This window comes from Lissotriton vulgaris, chromosome 1_2, assembly GCF_964263255.1.
Source record: "Lissotriton vulgaris chromosome 1_2, aLisVul1.2, whole genome shotgun sequence".
Lineage (NCBI taxonomy): Eukaryota > Metazoa > Chordata > Amphibia > Caudata > Salamandridae > Lissotriton > Lissotriton vulgaris.
Genome location: NC_141686.1, coordinates 121,492,365 through 121,516,760, shown reverse-complemented (window position 1 = coordinate 121,516,760; position 24,396 = coordinate 121,492,365). Strand labels below are relative to the sequence as shown.

General features: G+C 45.9%; 1 protein-coding gene across 1 annotated transcript in view; it reads left to right on the top strand.

The window, feature by feature from the left end:
- Window positions 1–24,396, top strand: part of LOC147734664 (uncharacterized) — a 5,992,067-nt gene that overhangs the window by 2,964,922 nt on the left and 3,002,749 nt on the right. Inside the window, exons 18-19 of the mRNA XM_086952471.1 lie at window positions 22,954–23,070; window positions 23,248–23,373. Coding sequence (XP_086808597.1) covers window positions 22,954–23,070; window positions 23,248–23,373 — 243 coding nt within the window. The remainder of the gene's footprint in view (window positions 1–22,953; window positions 23,071–23,247; window positions 23,374–24,396) is intronic.

The following is a 24,396-nucleotide window of genomic DNA, read 5'->3' as shown; positions in this document are numbered from 1 at the left end:
TCCAGGGGAATCATCAACAAAGTCATAAGCAACTTTCCCACCTCCATAGATAGACAGTATTACAGGGTGCAACAATTGTTTCACCGGGGGGAGGAGCCAAGCTCGACAACGAGATGGCCGCACGTTAGCTCGGCTCCGCCGTCCTACCCGCCTAAATTCTAATATCCTGTTGTTCATCCTGCCCAAAATGGACAACAACTTATATGCAGAGCTTTGCAGTCACTTACCATCCTTCCTGGTGGGTCCGGTGCTCGGTGGATCCACAGCGGCGTCCTCCCGGAAAGTGCGGCCTCCCCGGGGTTGAGACCGGGGCCTCGCCCTTAGCGAGTTGCCGGCGAGACGGTGTCGGCGGCGGCTTCGGGTGGAGGTTTGGGGCCGGCCGAAAAATGCTGATGTGCGAAGAGCCCGGAGGCAAATGAACGGGCCTGGGATGACCGTCCAGTGCTCCAGAGGTGGTGTGAGGCAAGTTGTGGGTTGGGTACGCCTCGGGTGGAGGTTTGGGGCCGGCCGAAAAATGCCGATGTGCGAAGAGCCCGGAGGCAAATGAACGGGCCTGGGATGACCGTCCGGTGCTCCAGAGGTGGTGTGCGGCAAGTTGTGGGTTGGGGACGCCGAGTTTGGTGGCTCCCCCCTTTGTTGCCGTCCGGCCGTACCGGGCTGCTTTGCTCGGTGGCGAAGAGGGATCTTGGCGGAGTGGTGTCGCCGGCGGGTCCCCCTCTTTTGTGGTCACCATTTCAGCGCTGTGGGTGCTGCTTGTGGGCTTGAGGGGGGTCCCGCCGGGGTTCTGCTATTGAGCTCACCCCTGGAGATGAATCCGGAGAGACGGCGCAATTGTCGCAAAATGGCGGCTGTAGCCATGTCCTGTGCGGGGTCCCGGGATGCCGACTTCTTGCCCTTGTGCCCCGCTTGGGCCTATACTGGTGAGCTAGAACCAATGATTGTAGACGTCCTGCAAGCTTTGAAGACCTGGAGGTCGACCATGGTCCGGGACTCCTGTGCGCAGGGGGATGTGATGGCCGCCATTGCTCCCGGGCCTGCTCTTGAGGACGCGGATGGGCCCGGTGAGGTCGTTGATTGTTCCCCGCTTTCTGGATGGGGTAGCGATGATCCGATACAAGAACGGGTGGAACCGCTGGTGTTCATTGACACTGGTATACATGGATGCTGTGAACAGTTTCTGCATTGCCCTCGGGAGAGGGGGTTCTATTTGCTGCTTCTGTTGAAAGTCCAGCAACTTTTCCACTGCCTTTCTTCATTGCCATGTCCTATGCCCACTGGATCTATGCACATTGCGACGTTGGCGAAGAAAGGACTAGGATGAACTTGTTTCTTGCTTCGGAGGACTATTAATCGGTGAATGGAGCTGTGGACTGCCCTACATTGTGATGCTTTGTTGATTCTTTCGTATTTACGTATAACTGAACACTTGCTAGTTTCGTTTTGGGCCACGCTCATGGCGTGTGTGGGCGGGGGGCGGGGGCCGTATTATTGGCTAAATGGTTCCTCTCCCCAGGCTTTTCCTTTCTCTCTCTTCTTTTTCCGTTTCTCTATATTATCTTTCCTATATTTTGGGTTCATAATTAGGGCGACAGGCACGCTGCTGGGGGGGGTAGGCCATAGCCTTCTGCAGGGGTGCAGGGTGGGATGGGTGGTTTAGGGTCTATTAGGTAGTTCTTAGTTTCTATGGCTCTTTTGTGTCCTTTTCTTGGAACTCCACGACTGTGCGTAACCGCGCGGGGTGAGTTACTATGAGGGGAGGGATGGGTAATTTGGGTAGTATGGTGCCCGTAGTACTGTTTCTCCTGAATTGGTTGATCCGCCCCCAAGCACGCTCGCTAGTTGTACTGTTGCTCGTGATTACCACTGGGGGGCGGGTACAGTAACGTGGAGTCCCCCTACTTCCCTTTCTCTTTAGTATTTTTGTTTTCTTACTTCTTGGGTTGGGATGTATAATGATGGCAACTTATCAGTTTCCCTGATGGTTTTTATTACTGCGGAATCGCTGTTCAGTTTGCTTCTGGGTACATGTGGTCAGGCGTGGATACTACCACTGAGGAACTATAAGCGAATTTATGTTTTGCATGCTATGCACCTTTCTGATTATTGATTTTTGGCTGTACTGCAATGAACCAGTTGGATTATTCCCCGCCACGTACACCATGTTGCTACCTATACAACTGATCCGTTCTTTCTTCATATATAAAAATTAACCTCCTTTGATCCTATGTCGAGTGGTTCCAGTTAGTTAATAACATTGACTTACAGGGATAAGTAATATCATCTAACCACTCCGTGCCTTTAATTGATGATGGTGCTTTCCAGTTTTGTCCGTGGCCGGCCTCCGGGTTGTAGGCCCGTATTTGTATGCATCCATTTCCTCAAATAAAGGTTTTCAAAAATTAAAAAAACAAAAAAACAATTGTTTCACCTAGGGTTTCTCAATTCAATTCAAAAGTGCTTTATTCGAGTGTTTACTCATAAAAGCAGACAAACAAACACATAATAAAATACAATTAAATTACTAAGTCAGCATGACTTTAAGCACAATACACATTAAAAAAGAAGTTTAAAATAACATTACATCCAGTTATTTACCATCGAGGTGCAAAGTTCATATTATAAAGTCATATTAAAAAACAATCCAATTACATAGTTAAAAATTAGTATAAAATGTTTTCGTCAGATAGACACCTGGCATGGGAACAGAGAATAGATGAACTAGCAGTCTCTGATCATCTAGGCAGAGAGTAGTCACCCTACTAGCAATCTCTGCCTAATTACCCACGCCCACCCCAAGTACTTTGCGGTCGCTATGATAATCCAGTTTAAGGAGGTAGTTTTAACAATGCGTAGAGCTACCATGAAGCTTTTAGTACCCAAATTTCTGCACATGGGGGCCAACCACACACGTCTAGGAACAGAATATGCATCACAGACAAACAAGAAGTGTCCCAGAGTCTCATTGCCTTCCCCGCAAACTAGGCAAGTTGCTGGACCTCTATTTCTCCATTTAGATGTTAGATTACCAAGAGGTAGAGAGCCAGCCCTCATTTGGAAAAACAGTTTCCTGTCCATGGGTTTAGTTATAATATCCCAGTACATTTCAAACATTGGAAACAGTTTAGCTTCAAGGAAGGCAGTCGTCATAGACCCATTATTATTGTTAAGGAGACTCTTATTTTCAACCTGTTCCCAATAAAGGTTTTTTATAAACAACTTTGATGGAAAGGATGACCCGGTTGGATCCGACCACAATTCACTTAACCCTAGTTCACTTAGTGCTGTTCTCAATGATCTAAACCATTTAATTTCATGAAATCAATCTGCTTTGATCACATCAGCAAATCCTTCTGCATACTGTGACAACTCGGGGATGGTCCAAATTCTACGCCAATATAGTATCGGTCGAAGTTTACACATAGCCGAGATTTCCTTCCTACCAAGATCATATCTGAGTGGCAAGAGGGGACTGCTCTGTGGGGTGCCAGTTAGTTTTCGGAGGAAGCTATTCTCTGACCTCTGTAGCTCCTGGAGGTTTTCTTGCCCCCACAGCTCTGCCCCATATAGTGCAGACCCTATTGCTTTAGCCTCGTATATGATTAGTGGCGGTTTGATTGGCTTAGTTAAAGATTTCGTGTGCTCCTTAATGATGGTACCAGCCAGTTGTTTGTGTCTTAATATTGCCAGATTCAAGTGGTGGTTCCATCTGTTGTCATTTGAGATATGTATCCCCAGATAAGTAAAGGAATTCACAACTTCAAGGCAGCGCCCACTCATGGTTATTTTGGATTTATAATTCCTACAAGGATTAAAAACCATGAGTTTTGTTTTAGCTGCATTTACCTCCAAACCATGATCACAACAAAATTTGTCAAAGATTGCCAATGCCTTTTGCAGACCACTTGGGGATTTTGATAAAATTAAGGTGTCGTCTGCGAACAATAAAATTGGAACTTTTGCACCAGCGAGTGAGGGAGCATCTACGGGCACAGCTTGCATAAGGGGAACAATTCCGTTTATAAAAAGAGTAAACAGTGTTGGTGCCATTGAACAACCCTGCCGAACCCCCCGCTCGACAGGGAAGTCAATAGTATCGTTACCGTAGCCACCCCATTGGATCTTAGCATAAGTGCCCTCGTGAAGTCTCATGATCAAGGTTAAAATAATCATCGGGACCCCCAGGGCTGCCAACACCTCCCACAATTTTGCCCTCGGCACCAGGTCGAATGCAGCCCGTAGGTCAACAAAAGCTGCGTAGAGACTGCATCCGCCCAGGACCACTGTCCGCCATTGTATCAGTTGGAAGCGAAAGACCTGGTCTACAGTGCTAGTTGCTCTGCGAAAACCCGCCTGAAAAGGGGATAGGACGTTCTGCTCCTCAGCCCAATCAAGCAGATTATTAATGATTACACGTCCTACCACTTTTTGGACCGTGTCTATTAAGCTGATTGGGCGATAATTACAGGGTTGGGCACGATCCCCCTCTTTGTATACTGGTATAATGACAGCACCCCGCCAGGATACCGGGATTTCAGCCCCCCTGGCTATGTGGTTTAATAAAAGGCAGATGTACTTTCTCCACCTGTCGGTGTCATCTAAGAAGACATCCGCCGGAACGCCGTCATTACCCGGGGCTCTGCCCCTATGAACGGATTTCAGGGCAATCAGGATTTCGCTTGGCATAAAAATATCTTCATCTGCGAACAGATATGTAAGGTTAGAATTACTAGCAGGCTGATCTCTGGAAGAGTACTGCTCGCTGAAGAACTTAACCCAGGCATCATGAGGGACATTATTGTTGGGAGGCTCTGGAGATCTATCATGGGCCCATTTGACAATATGCCAGAATTGTCTAGAATTTTTACTTTCACTAGCACATCTCAGTTTCTGCCAATGGTCTTCGTCCCAGTCTCTTTTTGCCCTGGCGATACAGTTTTTATAGTGCTTCCTGGCAGACCGAGTCTCACTCAGATTATTATTTTTGATTGCAGCTCCTAGTTTAAATCTTGCTGCCCTGCAATCTTGGTTATACCACTTTGCTGGTTTAAATGGACAAGCCCTGTTGTTTCGTGCGGGTTTTAAGAAAAAGTTTTTGACTTCGTCAAAGAGAGTCGTATGAACTTTATTAACATCTTCTTGTCCTTGTGCAAAAGCAGTGATATTTTCCAATGCCAGGATGGCCTTGTCTGCCGCTGCTCCTATCTTTTCCAGGGCCTGCTGGTCCGTCTTAACACCAGACCATCTTAACCTACGCATATTATTGGATTGCGTGATCGTTGGCGGCACAAGTAAGTCACAAGGAATTGGAGTGATTACATTAGATGTCCACCAATTATGCGAGACGCATAGCGGGTCGTGGTCACTTTCTATCCTGGCTGTAACTACCATATCGCTGAGAGATGGCCATAGCGATGTACTACAGATGACGTAGTCAATACGGCTTTTGCTTCGCCCGTTATTAAACGTCATGGCGGGAACACGGTCTGATTGGGTTCGGCCGTTCAGGGCTCGTAACCCATGCTCCAAGCACATGGGGCCCGATTCACAGAACTAACTTAAGACAAAATCCTAAACTTACTACTATTTTGGTATTCACAGAATGCACTTACTACTTTCAGCATTCACAGAATGAACTTACTACTTTTGGTATTCACAGAAGTTAGGATTTTGTCTTAAGACAAACTTAAGACAGACTTAAGACAGACTTAAGACAAAATCCTAACTTCTGTGAATACCAAAAGTAGTAAGTTCATTCTGTGAATGCCAAAAGTAGTAAGTGCATTTTGTGAATACCAAAATAGTACTAAGTTTAGGATTGAGTCTTAAGTTCATTCTGTGAATCGGGCCCATGGCGTTTAGACCTAGGATGTCAGCCGTCCACCGAGTTATCGGGGGGGACTCTAGTGTGGGAATGTCCCAAAGCTTATCTTCCTCCGATCCCAGAGGAGAATCACCAGTGATGAGAGGTTCGAATGTCCGATTCAAATCACCTGCAATTAAGATGTTTTTTCCTGCAGATTCGGTCTCAAGAAGTGTAGAAAGGCACATAAGAACCTCGGATCTACCTTTGCTACCACCTCTGGCATAGATATTATATATATCCATGGAGAGGGGTAAATCACTTGTCAATCTGATAAGCTGGATATCTTTTTGGTCAAGTTCCACACATTTTACAGCAATTTTTAAAGACTGCCTAACCCATATAGTAAGGCCCCCCATAGGCCGCCCTTTAGGGCCCTTGATAGCAGGAACATGAAAGTTTACATACCCCAATGCAAAAGTAGGCTCACACGCCCAAGTCTCTTGAAAAATACAGAGGTCATACCTATTAATAAATTCAAACCAATCAGCGCTGTCCATTTTGGAAGATATTCCAGCCACATTCCATGACAAAAGATTGCCTGAGATAGGTGTCATAGGAATACCGGAGCTTGTAGTATGCGTGTTTAACACCTTACCCCCTGTAGCCTGGTCTATGGTTGTAACATTAGATACCCCAGGTAAATCGACAGTCAAGAGCCCCAGAGGGCTAGTTGATGTGAAATTACAAGCTAAATCTGGTGTACTTTTGGCACAAACAGGCACGGTCACAGTATTACAGGTAGATGGTTGTCAGTCACAATCGCTTAAGTTAGACAATGCAGAAAAACGATTTTCCAACCCCAGACCCCAGTCCACTGAAGCAACATCCTTCCTCCCCCTCTTAGTCACAATGTTCCATTTGGTTCTTAAAATACTTGAGTTTGGTCCGCTTCCCTTTCTAGGATAAAAGAAGTCCAAAGTCAATGGAACAATTGAAGTTGTTCGCCTTTGAGGTGGTAAGATGTTTGGTAGGATGTTAGGCAAGACCCCAGGGTCAGAGAAGTGGAGGACGACACACTCCCCTTTAAACTTTTTCACCCTGTCCCCGATCCACTGTACCCTTCTCGCTTTGACGAGCTCTTCAGAAAGTTGCTGCTTTCCCCAAGGAGTAATTACCATGTTGGTGGTTAACCATGATAAAGATTTGTTTCTTAGAGAAGATGTTGTTTCCCGCTCGCCTTGAGCCAAGGGAGGAACATTGGCAAGGACAAGTACCAGTGGGGAAGCTTCAACCACAAGTTCGAAAGTCCCCATTTCAATAAACGGGTCTTCAACAGCAGGAGCAGGGATTGAGGTAATATGAGAATCACCTGGTAGAGTGTTATTACTTGCCATTAGGGGGTTTGATACAGGGACAGGGATGAGACCACTAACAGCTGTAGTTACTGATTTGTTTACAGATTCCTCTATCTTTGCAGAGACATTTTCCGGAAGTTTCCCTATCTCACCTATGGATTTTTGTAGTTGACCTTCCAATCGGTTAACCTCAGAAGTTAGCTTATCTATTTTGCTAACCAGGGGTTTGACCACACCTTTAATTTTTGTGTCCATCAGAGCCAGTAGTTTATTAAATTGGGCATTCGAAAGTGTAATGTATGCTTCACTAGTCAGATCATGCTCCTCTTCCTCAGAGTGTTTCCTCGGGGGGTTTGCTACTCTATTCTTAGCTGACCTGAGACATTCCCGTTTACCCGGAACGGGTGCTGGAGGGGAGGTAGAATGATCCTGACTAATAATTGTATCAGCCAATACCTCGTTGACACTAAGGTCTTCAACTCCAGCAACGGTACCACTTGGCTGTATAGTGATAGTATCTGGAAACAAGTCAGGTGTAGCACTATTAGTGCTATTGTTGATTAGAAGGCCAAAGGGATCATCAGCCTCGATGTCAATAAAGGGAGATTGAGCAGATGAGTCTATTCCCAGAGAGGCTCTTCTGTCGATGTTAATTTTTTCAACTACTTGCACCAGATAATTTTCAATAGAATTACTAGGAGTGGTTAACTTTTTTGGACGCATCATACACTTTATGAACAACCAAAGTCAATGTAACTTACGTAGCAGTCTGCACGGCAGATGTCGAAGCGCAGAAGCGTCAGCTCCAAGGCAGCGAGCCAAGAGACCAGGCCCAATCCAACCTTGGCCAACCTCGGACGGCCTCAGACGGCCCGCCCTTTGCCCGGGCTTCGCCCGGCGTCCCGCGAGACGGGGGTGATGCGCTATTTGAGCGCCTCCAGGCGCGCTGGTGACGCTGGTGACGCGGCGTGCGCCGCTTGGCCTCCTGGGAAATGTAGTTCCTTCGACCGCACTCCTCTCGGCCACCTCGTACTCCCAGATGGCAGTGGAGTCGGGCAACGCGAGGCGGGAGGCGGGAGGGCAAAGCAGCAGTAGATAAGGTTTTTCTTCAGGTCTCCAACTTGTCTGGGCACAACAGCGTTTCGCCAGTAAAGGTTCCCCCCCTCGACCGGGGTGATGCGCTATTTGAGCGCCTCCAGGCGCGCTGGTGACGCTGGTGACGCGGCGTGCGCCGCTTGGCCTCCTGGGAAATGTAGTTCCCTCGACCGCGCTCCTCTCGGCCACCTCGTACTCCCAGATGGCAGTGGAGTCGGGCAACGCGAGGCGGGAGGCGGGAGGGCAAAGCAGCAGTAGATAAGGTTTTTCTTCAGGTCTCCAACTTGTCTGGGCACAACAGCGTTTCTCCAGTAAAGGTTCCCTAGGGTTTCTAATTAACATAAAAATGACCTTACCTTATTGTCTCCTGGGAGCCCATATGGGATACAGGGTATATTAGCAGGTTCTTGACGGTACCGTTTCTGCTTTTCTCTACTATGCTCTGAATTGTAGCCTATTGGCTAACAATGTCTTATATTCCCTTTTCCGTTTCTGTTTAAAAGGATTTATGAAAGATTTTCTATGATCACTTTTATTAGTGGCACATTTCAATGTAATTGGCTTCTTTTTAAAATTAAAATTAATTGAAATCTGACAATTTCTAGCCGTTCTTTAGCCTGTAAACATATATGTAAGGTACTATGGTGCAGCATTTGTTATACATATGTGTATAATTTTAAAAGTACTCCAGGATCCCTGCTTGTGGGCAGGATTATTCAGTGCCTATGACTTTGATGAGGATTCACCTGAAAGAGAAATAGGATTGCAGATGAGTTGTTTTCCTTCTTTTCAATTTGATATAACATTTAAAAAATGGAATAAAAATGTTAAAATAATCATAATTAGTTTAATTAATTAATTTAAAAGATAATATTTTTCAAAGAGATTTTTCTTTATTTTCGTAAAAATTGTCCTGGAATTTCATTTGGATGGATGTTGAGATAGTAGGTGTTCATGAATTCAGAAAAGATTTCAACAGTGTAAAACTACTATTAAAAGTAAGTATTCAATTCAATATATTTATTAAATATTTGGAACTCCAACTATATTCAATTTTGTTATTGCTTTTTTAAATTAACAACAGAACATGGTGGGAAGCAGATGCAACCTAACCCTAATTTAGGAAAAAAGAGCAATTAATAGCTGCCTATCAATGTGCAAAATACAAATTACTAAAAACTAGAATACTGATGCTTTGCAGATGGAGAGGCTAGCTAAGAGGACAGCCGTTCGTTTAAGAAGTGTGCTAAAAAGGAAGACTTAAGATATGCACATAAACTCCAAAATAAATTAAAAGGTTTTAGTCACACTGCTTCATTTTTTGTTCAAAAGTGATAGTCTCGGGTTGATACTACATTTTATGCACAATCTTGTAAGAACACTGGTACAAGTTTAAAAACTATACATAAATTCCTTAAAAAAATTTAATATTTTTGCGCACACTGGTTCGTTTTTAGGACAAAAGGGATAATCTCTGGCTGATGCTACATTTTTAACAGAGTTTTGTAAAAACATCAGGCGAAGCTAGCGATAACGGCTCAATGCCAATGCTGGACATACAAACAAAACATGGTCCAGAGTCTGGGTACTCAGCGTACACAAATTACACATTTTCCCATTATTCAGATTCTGAGACCAGTTTGCTGTAAGGTCATTTAAAGGCAGAAGATTCATACGACCTATAAAAGCCAGCATCAAATACTGTGTTCTAAATACCCCCAAAAATATTTTTGGGCAAGTCTCGGTGAGTTTGTCCTAATTATTAGTTTTAATCTTTCTTTTGAGTTGCAGAATTGAATGTCTCTATCAAAACTAATTTTGCCACTCAGAGTTTTTAGGAGTGACTTCAATCCTTATGATGGAAGGGTGAGCACTAGTTCTTCTTGTATACTAAAGGTTTTTAGTGCCAATGAGAAGTCACAGTAAAAGGAGTAGTTACCTGCCTTAGCATCAAACATTTCATGGCATAGAGCACTTCTTAGGGAATCTGGCTCGCTATGTTTTAGCTGATAACCCCAACATAAAACTCTGGATAAGCCTTGAGTATAGGAGCTTATCAAACCAAATTCCAATCTAATTGCTGCCAATGTAAATAATGTGTTAAAATTACGTATTTTACGTAGTATCTGACCTTCAACCTTATCCAAAAAACTCCAGTCTTTAACAGGGATTGATTCAATCGCATAAAGCAGGGTTGGAGGGATTTTTGCCTTAAAAACCGTCACTAAGTATAAAAAATGTCTTCTACCCATAACGCTTTAAAAAATGCAAAACCATTGGCGTGCGATGTAGCTTTACTAGTAGAGTGTGAAATGTGAGGTTCATTTTTTGAGCTGCTTGTTAAAAATTTCCCTGAATAAAGGTATGTATCTACCACCTCCAGCCTTTCAGGACTGATTTGCCAACTTTCTATTCAACCCAATAGGGGTTAAGTTCATTACTACTTTGTCATCAGCATAAAGTAGACATGGAAAAGGGTGGGTACTTATCTTCGGGGCATCTCCATCCGCTAGAACAAAACAAATCAGATATATATAGGGAGAATAACAGCGGTGCTACCAAGCAACCCTGTTTGAGTCCATTTTCAGTAGGGATTACTTTTGATAATCCTTGATTTCCACCCATTAATATCTTGCACCAAGTTTGCAAGTGGAGTGCTATGATCAAGGATAGCAGGGGGGAGGCAAACCCATTTTTTGCAATTTTCTCCATAATGGAGGTCGCTCTACCTTATCGAAGGCTGTGGAGAAGTCAACAAAAGCCATAAATACATTTGAATTACAATAGATTGTGTATTTTTCCTCAATTAGTTTCAACATAAAAATATTATCTAGTGTAGAGTGATTTTTCTTAAAGCTTGCTTTCTCAATGGGGAAAACTTTCTTCTCTACCACCAATTCCGTAAGGTGATCGAGGATTCTACGTGCAAATATTTTCACCGTTGCATCCAGTAAGGCTATTTGCTGATAATTACCTGGATGAGATCTAAGCCCCTTTTTGTATAGAGGAATTAAAATACTTCCTGACCAAGATGGTGGGATTTTCCAATTAGAGTAGCAAAAATGAAATAATGAAGCTAATTAAGTAGCTCACAAGAGAGGCTCCTTTTTGATTAGTGTCATGGGAATTTCATCAGGGCCCATTGCTCCTGAGGATCTCATTTGTTTAATAGCCCGACCACTTCATCGATGGAATGGACATAGTTGGGTACTGAAATTAAAGGCTGATCAAATGCCACAATATCCGATCCGCAGGAATCAAAATTCACAGAGTACAATTCCAGCAAATAAAGTTTCCAATTCTCTTCTTTTATGGGTATTGAGAGAGATTTCACCCCAGTGTCGCAGCAATCGGCGATTATTTCCCCAGTACCTTTTTGAATTATTTTTTGAAGCTGCCACTTTAAACTACACCATCGTCCTTTATTTGCCTAAGGGAGAGTTTTTCCCTCTGTCTTTTCCTCTTTAGCAGGTTTATTAAATTACTTTACTCATGTGAAAAATACAGGAACTGGGCCCTCGCTAGCTTATTTATCTCCCTATTTAGAGGAAGCAATGGGTTAAAATATGGTCTCGTTTGCACAAGGACATGAGTTGATTTACCAGATTTAGCCAAAACGTCAATGTTATGGGAAAAGACGTCAAGTAAATCAGGTTGAGTACAATCACACTCAACTGATTCTAAGAGCAGCTGATCTCTTATTAGTGTTGATAAGTGCCTTTTAGTTTAGAGGTCGCTTGAGTGTTCCAGTGGCTTCTACCATTTGTTACATTAAACCCTACAGTGGCACCTTTAAAATTCCAGGAGCCTACCTTATCACAAATGAAGTCGTTTTTAAAGCAAATCAGCATGTGATCACTAAAAACATTTCCCAAGACTTCCATATTTATAAGTTTGTGAAAAAAATCTGCAAAGGCAATTAGATAATCCAGAATTGATCTCCCAGTAGGAGCCTTATAGGTATAGTTTGCTGGAATATCTTTCCCCAACCTCCTGTTAGCAATTATATGATTTAAGCTTATCAGACCTCCTAGAAATAAAGCTCCTCTTTTATCTGTCCTGCAATTGTTCTGGAATTGAGCAGTGGGAATATTTAGGGCTTCATTTTTTTCAATATTAGAAAATACGCTTAGACTTTGCGATGAGACTTTAGAGTTCAAATCTCCCACTAATATTGTGTATCTACAGTCTTCAGATTCCAGGATGGAGGAAATAAAGGAGAAAAGATCTTTTAATAGGTGTGTAGAGGATGTGTATGGAGGTAAATATATGTTTATTATCAACAACGAGTACAACAGAAGCTGGCTGACCTTATGATCCAACTTGACCGCCTGAATCAGGTTAGAGGCATGAGAAAATTCTTTATAGGACCAACTGAGACTTGTACTTAACAAGATTGTAACACTTCCTTTAGAATGACCTCTATTTACATGGAGCGCCGCCGGCTTAGCACAATATAATCTTCGGTGGACCAGTTCTTAGCTATCCAAGTCCCTTGGAGACAAAATATATCGAGAATCTGCTCTTTCAAGAATATAAGTTTGTTTTTATTTGTGCTAAGGCCGGCTGCGTTCCAAGATGTCACATTCATATCTTGCTAGGAAGAATTCCTGCATCTTAGGCCTAAAGGTCTATTTGAATTAAGAGCACCTGCAACACAACCCCATTTCTTATCTTCCTCCTCTGCGGAAAGCACATATTGAATATTTTTTTCGGTACCGAGTGAAACCCATACCACTGCAAAGCATTATGGGACGAGATTAGCAGTGGGCAGTGAATATTATAGTATCCAATATCAAAATAATTCTACAAAGAGCTGCAGTTCGCCTAGTCGTTACTAGATGTCCCTCACGAGTCAAAAGCAAAGCATAGAAATTATTCTTACATCAAGCTGCAGTTCCACTAGTCGTTACTAGATGTCGCTCACGAATCAAATGCAAAACCATTGAAACCCTTTCATCAAGCATTTGCATTTGACTCGTGAGGGACATCTAGTATCCACCAGTTGAACTGCAGCTCTTTGTAGAATTATTTTGATATTGGATACTATATAATATTCACTGCCCACTGCTAATCTCATTCCATAATGCTTTGCAAGGCCTTTTCTTGGGAATGTTTTTTTGCCAATAACTGTGCTTGGGGTGGTCCTAAGAGGATGGGACCACCACCAAATTGTTCAATAAGATGTGCTTTTTTGTTTTCAAGGCATCTGTTTGGTAATCCCCCTAGGTTAGGGAGGATCCCAAAATCATCACCTCTCTCACTGCTTGCTTATTTTTCAGTTTCACTTTGGTGAAAGTATTATATGAACTTTGGTATATAAAGATAGAGATATTTATTTTATCATTACTGGCACTGTGCAGTATGTCATTTGCAATTTTTTCACAGTGCAGACAAGTACACAGTGTCATCAGCTACGCTACGCAGACTAGTGTACTACGTGAAGTTCAAAGTTCACTACGTGAAGCTACGTGTAGTGTTGCAGACTAGTGTACTATGTGAAGTTCAAAGTTCACTACGTGAAGCTACGTGTAGTGCTGCTACGCAAACTACGCCCAGGCTTACTCTAGAGACATGCTGCACTTTGACCAAACATGAGGCATACAGAAGAGGGACACAGGCTTTCTCTCACAGATCCAGGAATCCAGAAAGCACCACTCTGCTTCACTTCACAGATTACACGACCGCTGCCTGCGCGGGGCTCCACCTCGTCTTGACGGTGAGACTCCCTTAACAAGGCGAGCAAGGGAGTCTAATGTACCTCTGTGGGGAACTACAAAGCTACAAGTCCCAGAATGCACCGGGAGAATAATCAGAAGTGTGCTATAAAAGCCCCAGGGTCAGCTCAGTGTCTTCAGCGGCCTCTAGAGACTCTGTGGTTCCCCCAATTCTCCTTTGTCACCGGCACATGGCAGGCTGCAGAGGTCCGGTATGGATGTACCAGTAGGATCCATACTGGAGCTGGACCGGGCTGGACCAGACCAGAGCAGGCCAAAGGCAGGCAAATGCAGCAGCACCAGGCACCAAACACCAGGCACCAGGTAGGAAGGTGGTAGGGGGGCGCCGGGGGTGCAAGTCTTAGCTCTTGGGTGGAGGATCTTCAGTGGCAGATATTCGGTGGAACAAGCTGGACTCTGGCGGTGCAGCACACTGGGATATATAACAGTCCAACAATATAACAGTCCTGCCTCCGGCAGCGGAACAAGCACGGAGCTCGGAGCAGCCAGCAACAGCCAGCAAATAGCAAACAGCCAGGAAACAGTCAACAGTAAAGCCGTGGTTCGCGGCGGCGGCGAGCACTCTGGGCTGATGAGCAGTCCAGCCACAGTGCAATGGAGCAACACAGCAGCAGCAGCCCGGAGGCAGCCAAGCTGTGAACCGTGGACCGCGGACCACGGACCGTGAATAGCGGCTGCAGGCACTCCGGCACTGAGTGCAGGCAGGCAGTCCAGGATAATGAGCAGCCCCAGCCATGGGGCAGAACAGCTGACAGCAGGAAGTCAAGCTGCGGGCCGTGAACAGCAGCGGTGGGAGCAACAGCAGTCTGCTCATATTCAGGTAAAAGTAAGTAACTTTTTCACTTCTGTTCTAACCGCTGACGCCTCACCTTTAGAATATCCCCAGGCACCATACTGGATTCAAATAATTAAAAACAGGATTGCTCCTACGTGCCGGTAGGTAGTTTTATGCGGCTCCACTTTCACTTGAGCATGAAGCGAAGCTGTATGCCGCTGAACCCAGAAGAATGTCACAGAAGTTCAGCTCCTGCTCGAAGTTGAGGGCATGGATCTATTTCTGCTTTTGAGACTACTTCTGCAACAGTGCCTTGTTGCTGTCCTAGCCATCTAGCAAGTCAAAGTGAAAAAGAAAGCACTAGAGTTTCTGGGGTCACTGGCAATGTTACAATAGATTAAGGCCTTTACAGAGGTCATGCAGTGCATCTCTAGCACGCTTACTTCTCCCTTCGGACCCAAGGATCTGCATAGACCTCCAGTTAGGTTACCATCAACTAGTCCACTCTTGGCGCCATCTGTGCCTCCTAAACCCATCGTGGGTTCTGCTTTAATATCAGAACAACTTTCAACCCAGCACTAAAATCCATGCCTATTTTCTTTGATGTGGACACTGGTCCCGGCGCTACTGGCGCTGGAGGAAGAGCTTGTCACAATAGTCCTTTCTGACTCCAAGCTAAATTTGGCTCAGACTCTGCCAAAGTCATGCCCCAAAGCCATACAGATGCACCCAACCCCTGTTCAATCAAAGTCAGACACAAATATGCTTCTGCCTTGGAGCCACACCACAGCCCCCCAACAACCTTTTGGTTCCAACTCTGATCAGGGTCTACCAGCTTTTGGAGGGAACAATGGAGTTGATGGGGATTTTTCCACTCACATTGTGATGAGGACAATCCATATATGGATTTACAGGAGGCCTGTGGATGTAAACTTCTCCAGACACTGGGTTTTGTTCTCCTGCTGCTCCATCAACAGAAGAGAGTACCTCCTTTGTTGTGGGAATATTATGGGCAGTGGAAGTCTTAAACTTATAATTGCCAACTATGGAGGAAAACTAATGTGTTTACAAAAGTTCTGATACCTATACAGACTTCATCTGAACCTCTTCTATGTTTCAACGAGGCCCTGCCTGACACTTTAATAGGCACCTAGTTTAAATCTTGTTCTTTCCCTCCAGTAACCAAGCAGGTTGCTATGCGCCACAGGCTAGACCATGTAACTCTTACTTCTTGGCACAACACCTTATGCTATAATGTCTATCGGTTCAGACTTACACTGGCCGGGCGAATCCCAGTTCATTCCTGACGACTCCACCAGACAGCAAGTCCAAAAGAATCAAAGCTTTCAGGAAGTAGATGTTTGTCTCAGGCAGTCTAGCTCTCTGGTCACTCAATGCCAGCTGTTTGCTTGGGAGAAATTCCCATGCTCTATGGGACATGGTTGGCAAGATCTTACTGGCAGTCCCAGAAGAATTTTGTCCCAACCTCGCTCAAACTATACGAGATGGTCCGGATACAGTAACATTAGTAATGGACAGGACACCACTGACTGCTTGAGCACAGCAGTCCGCACTAGTGTAGGTCTACGGCGTCAAGCTTAGATGAGATCACAGGATTCAATGGTGATGTACAGGACATTTTGATGTGTCTCTTCTGTTTGGGTATTAGGCTGCTTCAGGACTGGAATGCTTTAAAGAAAGCCATGACATGGCTTGTTCATTAGGCCTTTCAACTCCAACAAGACATCACCCTGTGCAATTTGTTCGCCTTTCAAGGCAACCCCAGAGCAACACCAAGGCTCCCTGTCTCCACAGCAGGAACCCCAGTTCTTTCAGGGACTGGGATCTAGCAGACAATGTCCACATCAGCAGCAAACATACCAGGCTCATGCCCCTGCATCATCAGCCTCCAAGCCAGTTTGCACTTAGTGGCGCACGCCTACCTTGTGGGAAGGAGAATTAAACGTTTCCTCCAAAGGTGGCAAAGTATAATATCTGACAGGTGGGTCCTTCAAATCATCCATTGGGGCTATGCCCTCCCATTCCTTTTCGACCTGGCGCTTCTTCCAGAAGAGCACCTGTCCATCTTGCATGTTAATGTTATGTTATGTTACATTTTTATTTGTACAGCGCTCGTACGCCCGTAGGCTTCATGGCGCTACTGAAGTTTTGGGAACATAGCCTAACACCTAAGTACATTGAGCAAAAGAGAGTTTCACATCAATTTATATTAAAGGCAAGTTTGTCTGAATAGCAGGGTTTTAAAAGCCTGTCTGAAGGAAAGAAGATTGTCGCTCAGTCTTAGAGATAATGGTAAGGAGTTCCATAAAGAGGGGGCAAGAAAATGGAAACTACTGCCACCTTGGCGTTTTTTCTTGTAAGGGGGAATCATTAGCAATTCTTGCTGGGCCGAGCGAAGATTCCATAAAGGGGTATATTTGCCAACCAAATTCCTAATGAATTTCGGGCCCTTACCCTGCAAAGCTTTAAAAATGATGCATCAAGAGGTTTTTTGGCCAAATGAGCCATGGAGAGGGTTCCAGCACTGGAAATAGGGCCTGGCTGCTACTCTCGTTATTTCATAGTGCCAAAGAAAGATGGAGGTCTTCGTCCTATTTCAGATCTTCTTACTCTGAACACTTTCTTGTGGAAAAACAAATTGAAGATGCTCACATTGGCCCAGGGCCTGTGTTCCTAGGATGCCTACTTTTGTGTTCCTATCTTGCAGTCCCAGAGAAGCTCCTTGTGGTTCCAGGTATGCCAGGATCATTTTCAGTTTGCAGTGCTCTTCCTTGGCCTCACCATTGCCACATGGGTGTACAATTTCTGGGCTTTGGTCCTGGCTCTCAATGACAGCAGCTAAGAGACTTCTTGGCCTCTTCACCTCCTGCATCCTATTTGTCCACCATGCCAGGTGGACAAGCTGGAACAAGATCACAGCAGACCAGCTCGCCACCTCCCTGAGCCAGCACCCCCCTGCCAGCTCAGCGAACCCCAGCCAGGCCGCCGACAACCTCACGAAGTGGATCAGCAACTGCGCGGACGAACTCGCCCCGCTGAGGACCCCGCCCAGCAGACCCGGCAGCAAGAAAGCCCCGTGGTTCACCGACGAACTCAAGAGCTCCAAGAAGAACTGCCGAGCCCTCGAGAAAGTCTGGAGAAGGGAACCTACACCGGACAACAGGACCACCTTCAAGCTGGCCACCCGGAAGCACCACCAGCTGATCCGCGCCGCCAAGAAAACTGCATTCAAGGACCGGCTGAACAACAACGCACACAACTGCAAGGAACTCTTCAACATCGTGAAAGAGCTATCCAACCCCAGCGCAGGAAACAACGACATCACCCCATCACAAGACCTCTGCAACTCCCTCGCTTCATACTTCCACAACAAGATCGCGGACATACACAACAGCTTCAACAACCAACCAACGCACACCAAGACCGAACAACCACCCCCCACCACCACCCTCCACGCCTGGACCCCGATCAGCACCGAAGACACCATCTGCACGATGAACTCCATCCACTCCGGATCACCGACCGACCCCTGCCCTCACCACGTCTTCAACAAGGCTGACGCTGTCATCGCACCCCACCTGCGAGACATCATCAACACATCCTTCGACACCGCCACCTTCCCTGAGAGCTGGAAGCACGCCGAACTCAGCGCTCTACTCAAGAAACCCACAGCGGACCCCACCGAACTCAAGAATTACCGCCCCATCTCGCTCCTCCCGTTTCCAGCCAAAGTCATCGAGAAGACCGTCAACAAGCAGATGGCCGCCTTCCTCGAGACGAATGGATCCCTCGACCCCTCACAGTCCGGCTTCCGAGCCAATCACAGCACCGAGACCGCCCTCATCGCCGCCACCGATGACATCCAAGCCCTGATGGACAACGGAGAAACAGCGGCCCTCATCCTCCTAGACCTCTCCGCGGCATTCGACACTGTCTGCCACCGCACCCTAGTACAGCGCCTCAGCAAAGTCGGAATCCAGGACAAGGCGCTGGAATGGATCGTCTCCTTCCTCATCGGAAGAACACAGAGAGTCCGCCTACCACCGTACAAGTCAGAAGCCACCGAAGTCATCTGCGGCGTCCCTCAAGGATCCTCTCTGAGCCCCACCCTCTTCAACGTCTACATGAGCCCCCTCGCGGCCATCGCACGCCAACACAACCTCAACATAATCTCCTACGCCGACGACACCCAGCTGATCCTCTCCCTGACCAACGACCCCGCCGCCGCCAGAGCCAACCTGCACGAAGGGATGAAAGAGGTAGCCGAGTGGATGACGACCAGCCGCCTGAAACTGAACTCGGACAAGACGGAGGTCCTGATCCTGGGCTCCTCACCCTCCGCCTGGGACGACTCCTGGTGGCCTCCCGCCCTGGGCACCGCACCCAAACCGACAGACCATGCACGCAACCTGAGCTTCATCCTGGACTCCTCCCTCTCCATGACCAGGCAAGTCAACAACGTTTCCTCGGCGTGCTTCAACATCCTACGCATGCTACGGAAGATCTTCTGGTGGATCCCCACCGAGACCAGGAAGACCGTCACCCAGGCCCTCGTCACTAGCCGACTGGACTACGGCAACGCCCTCTACGCCGGTACCACCGCCAAGCTCCAGAAGAGACTCCAGCGGATCCAGAACGCCTCAGCCAGACTCATCCTCGACATCCCACGAACCAGCCACATCTCCGGACATCTGAGAGACCTTCACTGGCTCCCCGTCAACAAAAGAATCACCTTCCGCCTCCTCACCCACGCACACAAAGCCCTACACGACCAAGGCCCGAGCTACCTCAACAGCCGAATCAACTTCTACGCTCCCAAACGCCACCTCCGATCAGCCAACGACGCCCTCGCCGCCGTCCCCCGCATCCGAAGAGCGACTACAGGAGGAAGGTCCTTCTCCTACCTGGCCGCCAAGACCTGGAACTCCCTCCCGACCGACCTGCGCCTGACCCAAGACCACCTCTCCTTCAGGAAGAAGCTGAAGACCTGGCTGTTCGAGCAGTAGCGACACCCCCCCCCCCACCCCCAGCGCCTTGAGACCCTACGGGTATGTAGTGCGCTCTATAAATGTCATTGATTGATTGATTGATTGATATCTGGGCTCTGCAGTGGAACCTGAAGTGTCGGTGGGCCCAGCACAAGGGGAAACTGTCGGACTCTATCCAGGTGTCAGAGACCGCAATAGACCTATAGTGGTGATAGCTTGACCATAGTTGCACCTGTGGCAGATCCCTGTCCCACCAGGAGCTGATGGTAATGATGGATGGGTTGCTGCTGGGTTGGGGAGGTAATTTTGGAAAAGCTGAGATCAGAGTACTCCTGCAGTGGAGATCCAACTTCACATTGACCTGTTGAAGTTGAGGGCCATCTGCTTGACACTGATAGCCACCCTACCACTCAATAAAGAAAGGCTGGTTCAGGTTCTCATGGACATAACCACCACCACATGTTACGGCAACAGGCAAGGTGTGATGGGATCCTGTGCCAGGAGGCTCTTTGCCTCAGGAGCTGGCTGGAGTGCTGGGGCCCTTCCATGGCTGTGAACCACCTGACAGGATCTTTAACCCTAGGGCAGACAAACACTGCTGCCAGCAGCTGGAGGATCTGTGTGGTAATTGCATCTTGAAGTTGCACAGGAAATCTTATAGTAATGGAGAGAGCCCTGGCTAGATCATTGTGCCACTGTTGAGAATACACAATGTCAAAACTGTTGCTTGCTGGAGTTTCCAAGAAGGCTCTCTCCCAACACATATTCCATATAGATTGGAGCATGGGACTTCTGTATGCCTTTCTTCTGCCGCCTCTGCTGCCAGAGTTCTGAAGAACACCAGGAACGACCAGGCCTAAGTCATCCTAGTGGCTCCGGTTTGGGCAAGTAGAGTGACTTATCCAGAACTTCTGGCAATGAGCATCTGTCTTCTGCTTCAGGTGGACCTCATGTAGCAGTAGCAGGGCAGGGCAGGATCCTGCACCCAGGCTTGCACAATCTGCACCTCCATGCATGCACATTAAGCACTGACAATTGACTGCATTCAGTCTTCCTCCTGAAGTTGTGAAAGTCTTCTTTGCTGCTAGGCATTCCTCAACATAGTCTGTCCACGCCGGATGCTAGGACAAGTTTGTGTCCTGATGTGGTACCCACAATACTGACCCACAGGTCAAACTGCCAGATGTCTTGTTGATTATTTATCCCAGGCCCTTCAAAGACTTGCAGTTGGAACTTGTAAGCCTTTTTGCTGTGCCTTTTGCATTTGCCTGATCAAAAGCAGAATGTAATTGTTCAAATAACATTTACTGTTAATGTTTTTAAAACGTTTTGCGCATTTCTCCCTCAAATCCTTTGTGATCCCAAGTGGGACCTTAATTCAGTCCTCACTTTTCTCAAGTACGCCCCTTTTGAGCCACCACACAGATGTCCCTTACACGTCTTGACTCTGAAAGCCTTTTAACTTGTCACTTGAACTCCTGTTTATCACGTGAGTGAATCTCAAACGGTCTCAGTGCACCTGCCTTACCCATCTTTTTCTCCAAATAAAGTGATGTTGAGTAACAGGGTAGCTGTTTTGCCAAAGGTTGTGACTCATGTTAAGCAGTCCATCCCTCTTCCGATGTTCTTTGGTCCTCCTTACCTTTCAAAAAACAGAGGAGCGACTCAATAGGTTGGACCCCAGGAGAATTTTGAGCTTTTACATTAATCACTCCAAAGACCATCAGGTGGACAATCAGGTTTTTGTGGTGTTCTCTGTGGCAAAGAAAGGCAAGACAGTGCAGAGATGGACTGTGTCATGATAGACAGTCCTCTGTATTAAGCTCTGCTAATCCCTGGCAAGAGGCAGCTTCCAGAGGAACCGAGGGCTTATTCAACCACAGTCCAAACTGCTACAGCTGTACTGGCACCCCACGTTCAATTCTGGATATCTGTCAGGCCACGACCTGTACAACAGCGGACATGTTCACAAAGCAATACTGCCTGGTTAGGTTATGTTGTTATGGTATGCTGATTTGTATAGTGCACTGATCATTCAAGAGGATATCCAGATCCTGGGGATGGTGTGTATGTATCTTGTCCCCAAGGTGCTTGTACAAAAGAGCCAGGTCTCCGGCAGTGAGAAAGATGCTCTAATTTATTGAGGGAGGTTGTTCCATGTCTTGGGGGCGATGTAGGAGAATGAGCAACCTCCAGTTTTGTTTTTGCATATGCGGAGAGTGTGTGTGAGTGAGAATGAAAGAGATACTATGTGTCTGGTGGGTTGGTGAAAGTGTATGCGGCTGTGCAGATATTTTGGTCCTGTGTTGTGTAGGTCTTTGTATTTGTGTGTAGGAAGTTTGGATTGGCTGCATGTGTGGCTAGAGAGCCAGGAAAGCTTCCTGAGGTGAGGTGTGATGTGGGTGCAGCATGAGAGGTCAAGTATGAGTATTGAGGTGGTGTTCTGAATGGTCTGGAGTCTGTGTAGGTGTTGTTTGTTGATTACGACATAGAGTGTTGTTTAGTCCAGCCTCCTGGTTATGACAGACAGTTTTGATGGTAAGGGCATTTTACTTGCTCGGTTTGGCAGGACTTTTGATTTTAGCCATTCCACAGACCCACCACTTGGGAGGAACTGATTTGGGACATATTCTAAAGTGAGGAATATGCAATTAGAAGTATTCATCAGAGCAAGTTACTTACCTTCAGTAAGGCTCTTTATGGTGAAAACTCTAGTCTACTTTTCAAACATATATGAATGTGCACACTGATAGCACTGATTATTGTTGTATCCCATGTTCCAGAGCTTGGACAGAGTCAAGAAGGAAACTGACATGCGCGTGCAGAGGTGCTTCATATGTACAACTTCGTTCATCAGTACTGAGGCAGAACAACGTTAGCATAGAGTTGCACAACGCAACCTACAGGTGTGCTGGAGCAATGCAGTTTTAAATCTTTTGGATCCAGTCTGGCATCTGGAGATTTTCTAAAGGTGAATAATATGTTGTTAGATAAAGTATCCATCAGAAAGAAAATTACTGAAGGTAAGTAACTACTAGATTGTTTGTTTAATATCTTGATGCACTATTAGTTTTGATACAGATATTTTATATCATTGTAGCAATATAGATTTTAGAACAATTCTGCAGAAGATACATGTTCCATAAATTTGCTGAACAAGTGTTTTTTTTGCTTCAAGCACACGTCACTTGAAAGTTTGTTGCCAGTATCGGATGTTGTCGGATTACAGAGTAAACGTGTGACCAATTTCGACCCCAACATATTGGAGGACCTCGAAGATGTGCTGGAGGAACAGGTACTGTGATGGAAGTGATTTTTAGATTCGGACCGCTGCAATGTGATTGCAATAGTCAATAACAATGCTTATTAGTGCATATGTGACCTTTGATATATTCAACAGAATGTTCATAATGTATTAGGATGAATTCTGCCCTTTGCAGTAAATGCTTTGCTTGCTTCTCTTTATTCAAAGGAGGTGTCCAGAGATGACTTGGCTGGTGATGAAAAGGATACAGAAGTGGATATATCGGAGGCCAAATATCCTAATGCTCCCATTATTAAACCTCTTGTTATCAGTCCTAATTTGGCAACAGAAAAGGTAAGTAAAGAGAAGAAGAGTAGGATTGTATCAGGAAATTATATATATTACTCTGTGTTGGCTTAAAGTAGTGTTCTTCAAACTATGTTATGCCAAACCCCCTTATGTAAAGAGAAAATGCCTGCCAAGTGACATACCTTGCTAATATGTTTACCAGGGAAGGTTGACTATTGTTAGCAGATTGAACTAGAAGTCAAGGAATGTTGGCAAGTGTTAAACGCTAAAATATTAGTAGAACAGGCAGGAAATTCAGTGATGCATGTATCACCTGCCCTTCTAACTTCACAATATAAGGCGTCAGTAAAACAGTAGAAGCTTCTTTCGCGCATTTATTGGCCATATAAGAGGCACCAATAGTGCAACCTGAACTAATGCTGTCATTAATGCAGCAGAGCAAGTAGCACCAAAGTCCACAACTTTGACAGTCCCACTCCTCCCAATAATATCTCTATCACTACCCAAGCAGGGGGTTAGTGATCCCATTCCCCCTTGTGTGCTACTTCACAAGTACATGAATGATAAACAGCAGTGCTAGATTCAATTACATACACAAGAGCAGTGCAAGCAGCAGCAGTGTAAGATTATCTCACAGACAAAAGGTATATCGCATGGGCAGAAGAGAGCCACGCTCGAACACAAGGGCCTACTGTAGGTAGAGTGCAGAGCTGTAAGTTAAAGGCATTTTGGAACCCTCTAACGGTCAAAGCTAGAGAAGCTTCGAATGAGTTGATGAGCGGCGTGTCTTGAAACTTTGCACCCAGCACATACTCAGCTCATAGTTAACCCCACCTGTCCTCGAGTTTTAATGCTGGGAGCTACCCATAAAGGCAGCCTACAAGTTGTTCTGGGTTCTTAGTGCATACCTAGTAGCGAGCTTGTACAAATCCACTCTGGAAGATGGATCTTCTTCACTTCCTAGGTGAATGCTATGATTTTCTGAGTAAAAGTGTGGTGAAGTCTTATAAAGAGCTATTGCTAAGATTATGGTCTGTCCATAACATGTGGTCCAGGAATCCCATTCCC